Source organism: Pongo abelii, chromosome 12 (assembly GCF_028885655.2).
Source record: "Pongo abelii isolate AG06213 chromosome 12, NHGRI_mPonAbe1-v2.0_pri, whole genome shotgun sequence".
In the NCBI taxonomy this organism is placed as follows: Eukaryota; Metazoa; Chordata; class Mammalia; order Primates; family Hominidae; genus Pongo; species Pongo abelii.
In genome coordinates, this window is record NC_071997.2 from 133,137,333 (window position 1) to 133,145,976 (window position 8,644).

Genomic DNA, 8,644 nt, shown 5'->3' on the forward strand with positions numbered 1-8,644 from the left:
TCAGAGCCTGCTCGCCCCAGCGTCCTCCAGGCGGTTGGCAGCGCCGCCAGAAGGTGAGGGGGGGCGGGGACGGCACCGGGCAGGAGGTGAGGGCCGGGACCCCGGACGCGAGGTGAGGGCGGGCGCTGGCACCCGGAGAGCGGCGAGGGAGGCGGGCCCGGGCGAGAGTGAGGAGGCGGGGACGGGCGGGGACGAGCGGGGATGCGGGGACGCGGCCAGGGCGGGGGCACTGGGCGGGGGCGGGGGCGGTGCCAGTCGGTGTGGGCGATGAGGTCGGGAGGGGCGGGAACTGGGGAGATTCGCCAATCGGTGCAGACTCCGGTTCTCCCCAGCCCCGGGCCTGGGCAGCTGGGGCGCCGTTCCCCACCCGGCGCGGACTTCGGAACCGGCGCGGGGACTGACTGGCTCTGCCACTCGCGCGCGTCTCCGCCGGACCCGGAACCCCCCTCGGTCCATTCCCCGCGAGGATGCGCGCCCTGGCGGCCCTGAACGCGCCCCCGAACGAGCGGCTCCTTCCCCGGGACCCCGCGGCTCCCCGGGACCCCGACGCCGCGCGGCCGGCGCGCAGGAGCGCAGTGGAGAGGCTGGCGGCCGACCGCGCCAAGTACGTGCGGGGTCGGCCGGGGACTGGCTGGGGCGTCGCTTCCGAGGGCAGCGGCCCGGGGGCGATCAAGTGCCCGGGGAACGACCCTGGGCCCCCGGCCCGCGCCCCCGCCCCGGTGGCGCGCAGGGCTATTGCGCGGAAGCCGTTGAGACCGGACTCGCTGATCATCTACCGGCAGAAATGCGAGTTCGTGCGAGGACCGGGCGCCGACGGCCCCAGGGCGAGCCTGGTGAAGAAGCTCTTCCAGGGGCCGGGTAAGGACAAGGCGCCGGTGCCCCGGACGGGAGACGAGGGCAAGGCCGGGAACCCGGAGACCGTCCCGACCACTCCCGGCCCCGCAGCGGACCCCGCACCCCCCGAGACCCCAGCCCCGGCCACGCGGTCCGCGGCGCCCTCCCGTGCCCCGGCCGCGCCCCCTGGCCCAGAGCCGCGGGTGCTGAGGCGTCGGGGGCTGCAGCGCTCGCAGTCGGACCTCAGCTCCCGCTACTCCGCTGCCTTGGCCGAGTCTGACACGTTCTTCCAGTACTGCGGCCTGGACCCCGAGGTGGTGGAGGCCCTAGGGAGGGAGAACTTCACCGCGGGGTCGGACTGTGTGACCCTCAAGGTGCGCAGCGTGAGCGTCGCCACCTCCGGCAGCGGCTTCTCCCGGCACAGCGGCGGCGACGACGACGGGCTGCAGGAGGAGGAGCTGATGGAGCAGGTGCCCAGCACCACTTCGGTCATCGAGAGGAACGCCCGCATCATCAAGTGGCTGTACACCTGTAAGAAGGCCAAGGAGACCCCCAGCCAGGAGCAGAGCCGGACCCGAGGTGTGTGCCCAGAAGGCTGGGGGCGGGGCTGGCCGTGTGCGGGGCTGTGAATCTTGCTGAGTGTGACCGAGCTGGGCGATGGCCAATTACAGCTGCTGCTTAGAATTGAGTGCGATTTTGAGCTACAGTGTGAAACAGACCCAAGAGACAGACGCAGACTTGTGAGTTGAGCCCCCGCTGCTGAAGAGCAGAAGGTACCAATCCAGGTACCTGCCGGTCTAGTCCCTTAGGAGTCTGCTGCATCCGGCTGCCTGGAAAGGCAATTCTGCAAACTAACATGTCCCATTTGGCTTATTATTGTGAAAACAGGAGAAATCCAAAATGCTGCCAGAAAGCAGTTTTACACCCCTAGTATTCTTTCCTGAGCTGAAAACAGCTTGAGAGCCCTAGTTCCTGAGTTCATTGACCTGTGCTGTGGGCGGTCCTGATGTTTGATTGGAGCTGACCAGTCCACCTGCAGCCCTAGGTAGTCGCTGCTGTGTTACTGGAACAGAAAGGAAGGCTCCCTGCACTTTCCTGGAGGCCTGTGCTGAAGTGGTGAGAACTTCTCCACAGGATCTTGTCAGCACTTTGGCATTCACTTAGCAACAAAGATCTTTATTTGGCGAAATTTTATTTAAATTGTTTTGAGAGCTTCAGTTTTTTAAGCTGGGGAAATTGGACTAGATTTTAACTAGAGTCTATAGTTTATTTGCCTCTGATGACACTACAGGAAGTAACCTCCCTTTGGACAACCAGTAGTGCAGCATTGACCTCGAGCTCCTTTTGCTTTTCGCTGGGGAACTAAGGAGTGCTGGTCCTCACTGTTACCTGCTCTTCCCTATGGGCGTCTTGGAAAGTAGTGAAGAGAAAGTACCTTTTCAGGGCTCTCTTTGAGAACCAAGAATTTAAACATTGTGACATCTTTTTTTTTTCCTCTTACCCTTCAATGACAACTTGCTATAAGTAAATTTTAAAAATCATGAGATGAAATTATTTTCTGCCATTGTGATAAACTAAGTGAAGATGCATGGCAGCCTGTAGAGTTTTGGGGAGGCTGCCCAAGAGATGTTTGCACAGGGCTCACCTATGTTTGACAGCTAAAAATATCTCCAACAACTTCTCTGGCTATGACTTTAGTATAGACATGAAAATTAATGAGAAGAAGATAATTCATTCTTTTTCTTGAACTCCGAAGGCTCAGGACTTAAGTTCTTCCTATAATTTATAGAAGATTTGTGTTTTCCACTAGCCTAAGTCCCCAACCAATATATATAGGCAAAGTTCTAAAAAGCAAACAAACGTTAATTTGTAGTTTTCACAAATTGTCTTTTGGATCTGAGATGAATGAATGCCGGCAAGGGTATTTCCATCATGGCACCATGTGTAGGGCAGGAGCTTTGGAGAGTGGCCATGGTCCGTGGAGAGACACTGTCTGGTGGATAGAGCACTAAACCAGAATTAAGGGCTTTCTTATGTTAGCAAGTGATTCCTGCACTATAGAACAGGCGTCCTTTGTCCATAAAAAGAAGGGAGATAGGCAGATGGTTTTCAACCTCTACATTTTCTAGTCTGTGTGGTAATAATCTGTGTTGCATGACTGAAACCCAGAAATGGAAAACAAACAAAAAAAAGTTGTCTATTGAAGTACATGAGAAGTAAATTTACGAATAAGCTCCCTCCAGGTAGACAGAGCATGTGCAGGCAGCAGGTAGACTTGGTGGTGTAAATAGTGGGGAGGTAATAATATGGCATACAAATGAAACCAAAATAAAACCTGACAACATAAAAATAAAAGCAGCCTGCTCTGATCCCTCCAGACCCAGGCTGCTTCCCATCTCGAATTAGCCAATGTCAAAATAGTGACCTGAATGAGAATTTAGTTGACTTCATAGTCTAAATCCTAAAGACCTTTTAGGCTTGGACCTATGAAAAATATAAGAAGTTTAGTTAGCCTGTGAGAACTGTCACTTTTATGACAAAGAGAAATAGTTGAAGGAAGAGGGAAAGTGAGAGCAGATTTGGGAAGGCACTAAGGATGGAGGCAGGAAAAAGGCTCATGGGCTTCTTCCTCCCCTCATGTCTCCCTCCATCTGAATCCCATTTGTTCCAGACTGGAGACAATGGCAACTGTCTTCTGAGAAGTTTCACATTATTTCTCAGAGCAGGGGGACAGTCCCACAGAAGCTACCCCAGTTTTTATATGGAATTGGCAGTCACTAGCACTATAAAGATTTTCTTTACTAATGTACTTCCCTAGACCCAAAACAGCATTGTATCTTTGAAACTGCAGTGCAGAGACTTACTGCCCAGCTACCAGGGGTGGGGGGTATGAGGAGAACAGAGTTGCCTGGGCTTTCTCCAGATCACTGGAACAGTATCTGCTTATGACCTCAGCCCCTTCACAGTTCCCCACCTCCCAGCACTGGTGTTCCCAGTGGAGGAGACCAGCAGGGAAAGCCAGGACAGAGTGTGAACACCTGGTCAGTGGGGCAGTCTTCTGACTTCCTGCAGAAGTCCCTTGTTCTGAGACCAGTTCTGCAACTTCTGGAAGATGTGGAAGCAGGAATTTAAGCTGTACTTTTTCTGCTGAAGTTTATAAGGATTCATTTTAGGATTTCTTGAAAGATTCAGAAAACTTGAGATGAACAAAGGTAGGTTTTCTACGTGAAATAGAAAAAATATATATTTAATTTGGAGGTTTTTGTCCTCTTGGTAGATAGAGATTAATAAATTATAATAAAAGTGTCTCAATTATAATAGAACTAAATAAGTTTATAAGTTTGTTGCCCCATGGGGTAAAGATAATTGCGTTTCAAAACTGAGACTATCAGAACTGGGCAATGACTCGTATAATCCGCACACAAGTCCTCTGGGGAACCCATGAGTAATAGTTGGTTGTACATGGGTAATTTTGGTATTCTGTTTCCCAGAGCTTAGTTTATGAAAATATCTCTTTTATCTGCTGTGATGTAGTCATCTTCCTGTCTTTCAATTCATCAAACTAGGGACTTGCCAAAATTTAGATCTTTCTGGTTTTCTGTTTTGCATAGAATATATAAGTTGCTGCTTTTAATACTGGCATAAATAACTTGTCCTTTGGGAAATTAGGGATAAAACATTGCTTAATTTCAAGGCAAAAATGTTCGGACAATTCCACAGCAATCTTCACATTTATCCTTGATGCAAAGAAAAAAGAAGTACCTGTAGAAGCCCACCGAAAGCTCCTGGAACAGAGTTGTGTCTCATATTTGCAAAGATGCAGAAATAAACCCGGGACATCCCAGCTTTCTTTTCCTTTCTTCTTTGACTATTCTGGGAAGCTATGCAACTAGGAGCACATTTTAGGTAAACAAGTGGCTTGAGTAGCCATAAGGCCACTCTTCCCTGTCGTGTGACCCACACCTGGGCCTTTAAGAGATATTGGTGTTTGAAAAGGGAGGAATCTGTTTGCCCTCAGATATTTAGTTCAACTGCCTTCATTGCTTCCTATTTTGTTGTCCAACTCTGTAGTAGTTAGCACTGGCCTTATCAACATTTAAGGAAGTTTTCTTTACTGCCCCATGAGCAGTTGGAGTCAAAGATAAATTTTTAAAGCCCAGAAAAAGGCCTGCAGGGAGATGGAATTTGTTCTGCCAGAGAAATGAGATGATAGCTGTATTTAATAAAGTTACTGACCTCTTGTCAAAATTTAAAACGCAAAAGATGTTTCAAAATGCAGAGAATGTCAAAAAACAAAAACTACAGGGACCAGACCAGTATAATATTTAGTTTTCATTATACTAACTTTTGTCTAGACTGGAGTTGATTCACTATTTTTTCTTTAACTCCTCAGGAAGCAAACTTTCCCGATGATGAAGACTTCTTGAAGGATTTCATGGGTGACTTGGGATCCCAGGACCATTTGGCCAGTGTGCCTAGGTGACCACATAATTGCTGTTTTACCAGGAATACAGCATCCCATTGACAAAGCTTAAGTGCTCTGAGAAGGTTTAAAATACTACAGAGAATATGGGAACACAGACCTTGAAATTTAGCTGAGTTGTAACAGCTGAAGCTCTAAGAGGTGTTTTCCCTGTTTGAGGTGAAACTAGTGTTGCTTCCAGAAGGCAGCTGGGAACCGTAAAGCTGTTTGGAAATCTTTTTGACTGACTTGCTGACAGAGAGGTACTGTGATGCATTTTAACAATCTCTAAGTTGATTTTTTTTTAAATCAAGGAAAATAAAAACCAAGCATGAATGCTATGGTATGTGCCCCTTTTGACCATCCTGGGCTGATTAGCATCATTTAAATCAAAGTAATCATAAAAAGGCATATTCTACTTCAATTCTGTGGTCAAAAAAGAGTGAACACACACTCACACATGCTGACCCCAATTGCCAGAGCATTACTGCACTATAAATTACGGTTAATTCCCAAACTATACTACTGTTTATCTTATTTAACAAGTCAGAAAGCACTTTTAAAATAACTTGAGGGCTACAAGGTCATTCTATTAATGTCATTCTCCATTTGGGTTGTAGGCATGTGGAAGTATCCATTAAAAGATAAGTTAGAGTTTAAATACTGATAAACAAAACCTTTTATTGCAACTGGACAGTTTCTGGAGAGTTGGCGGAAGAATCTTGGAGTTTCCTTTGCTCAGATGAATACAACATTTCACTTTTGCAGCACTATTTAGAATGTACTCCATAGTTCTCTTGTTCCCAACTTCCAAAAAGAACAGAAAACTTTGGTTTACGCAGAACACAGGCATCTGAGGCAGGACCTCTTCCCTGCCCTTTGATCTGACTCACACCTCCACATATGACGTAATCAACCCAAATTTGACACCAATTCACTCTTTTCTGCAAAAGGCATATTTTGAAACAAGAGACAGCCTGAGGGTGGCTGTAATGAGAATGTTCATGGGGGTTACTGGGTCCCTAATTCTGAACTTGCTTATGACACCCAGAGTAAATAGATTCAGATTCAGAACCTTCTGAGAAATAACCCAAAGAAAATTTGTTACCCAGCAAATTCTTTGAAAGCTTACTATCAAAATATATCTTTTCAAGAAGAAAATCATTAGAGAGAAGAATGTGGAGGGGAGAGAAATTGGTTTCTCATTGATATGATATTTTGTTAACCATTTCATTTTGAATTATTCAAGTCTTGGTTAATATTGTATTCTATTTTCTTAACTATTTTACCATGAGAGTAGGTCATTGGGTTACTTAGATATTTATTTTTACACAGTTATTAGTCTTCAGATAGTTTTACTTTACTTCACATGGTTTTAGTTTTTGTCGGTATAATTTTAAATCATGTTTTTTTGGTCATCTCTTTGTGTAATTGGATTTTCATTGACTGCAAGTGGAGTGTTTGCCGCTCAATTCTGTACTCAGTACTATGGTGACTTGTTTTCGAATAAGTCTCAGATACACGTTTAGGGAGCCTTTGCTGGCTGAATATAGACTCTGTCAGGACAGCAGGTCCCCTGATCTAAGAATTTTCCCCAATGGTTGCTCTAAAAATGCTGCTATTATGCTGTTCACTGTATTGCACTTAGTTAAAAAAAAGATAATGTCAAAGATAAGAGCAGTTTTTTAAAGGATCTTTTCATATACCCAATTCCCTTATTTTCAGATGTCCCATCAATTTTAGATATGAAAGCTTTAAGTAGAAGTGTGTATGCCTTTCTACTGTCAGAACAGGGTGGATGCAGCCTGGGACAGATTTATTTAATATAAAAATCGTGCAGACTCATCATTGATATCATAGGTGAAAAATATGAAAACAAAATGGTTTCCACTAAAGCCACCAAGATCTTTTAGAAATGTTTGCACCTTTGGTGGTGGCACAGGAAAAGAGAAGAATTCAGTTGGAGTGAATTCTAGAAGTAGATATCAGAAACGGGGCATGAGGAACAGGGGAACTGGGTGGCATCAGACTCCTAAAGAAGTGAGTTAATTTTCCTTCCCTTCTATTCAGATTCATGCCACGGCTCCATATCTTGAGTATGTGTAAGAGGTGAGTTCTTTCTTCAGCCAGGGGCGGTGGCTCATGCCTTTAATCCCAATGCTTTAGGAGGCCAAGGTGGGAGGATCACTTGTGCCCTGGGGTTCAAGGCTGCAGTGAACCATGATTGCACCACTGCACTCCAGCCTGAGTGACAAAGCAAGACCCTGTCTCTAAAAATACATATAAAAAGTAAAACTAAAGAACTTCTTGCCTAAACCTGAATTACCCCAATTTGCTGAGTGACTTTGAGAAAAATCAGACTGTTTAGTTCAGTCTGGATGAAAAGCTTGCAATTGCTTCCCACAAGAATGGGCAATAGTGACAGCTGCAAGGTACTTTTATTTGTTCATGAAAGAATGACAATTTTTTAAAATGTAATTAAACATAATGGAATGTTTTAAACTACTGGGCACTGAAACTGGAACAAAAAGGAGGCTTTATTGAACATTGCCCTTTTTCAGTTGGTTCAAAGTTCAGCACTGTGGTTATCATTGGTGATGCCAGAAAACATAAGTAGACTTAGACAATTGCTATGGCAGTTTCTAAACAGAGCTTTTTCTATACACTATTTGCAACTGGAGTGCAATATTGTATATTCTGTATTAAATAAAGTATTTTTATCATTTATTAATACTGATTTATGAGTTTGAATAATGGGGCAAAAATTTGAAATGAGAGTCTGCTCATTACAGTTCCTTGCCTTCTGTTTTCTCCCTTTCTTCTTGAGTGTTCTTTCATCAGATTATCAGCAGAAATGAGGGGAAGGCACTCCAAGGCTTGTCCTAGGTGAGTTGCATGGCACCTGAAATCATCGACTTTCCTCAAGATGTAATGCAGTCAAAGCAATTTTGAATATTCTGAACTTTGCTTTCCTTCAATTGTTTTTAATTGTTTCATCAGTCTTTTGCTTAAAATATTTTTCTTCGTGTTTTATTAACATTGTCATTGGAAAATGAATGGGCACAAAGATACAAACAAAAGCACAGTTTGTAATCTTTCTCATTAGCAAATTAAGTGAAGGCAGACTCTTCTTATGGTGGGTTTGCTCTCAGTGTGCGCCATGCACCCTGAGGGTGTGGTGGCTTGGGCAGCCCATGAGTCATGGAAGCCTGATCATCCTTCTCGCTGCCCTGGCTGAGCCAGACTCTGCCGTCTTGCTCAGTCTTGCAGTGGCCTATGCCTAACCCTAGGTAAGAATCCAAAAATAGGCTTGCTTTCTTCTTCCTTTTTTTTTTTCTGAGTTGGAGT

At 45.7% G+C, this 8,644-nt stretch overlaps 1 protein-coding gene across 1 annotated transcript; it reads left to right on the plus strand.

Moving 5' to 3' along the window:
• The first annotated feature begins 301 nt into the window (after positions 1-301).
• FAM110C (family with sequence similarity 110 member C) lies at positions 302-8,003 on the plus strand. Its single transcript, XM_009237588.3, has 2 exons — positions 302-1,413; positions 5,228-8,003. The coding sequence occupies exons 1-2, from the start codon at positions 468-470 to the stop codon at positions 5,245-5,247; spliced, it is 966 nt and encodes a 321-aa protein (XP_009235863.1). The 5' UTR covers positions 302-467; the 3' UTR covers positions 5,248-8,003.
• Positions 8,004-8,644: the final 641 nt, after the last annotated feature.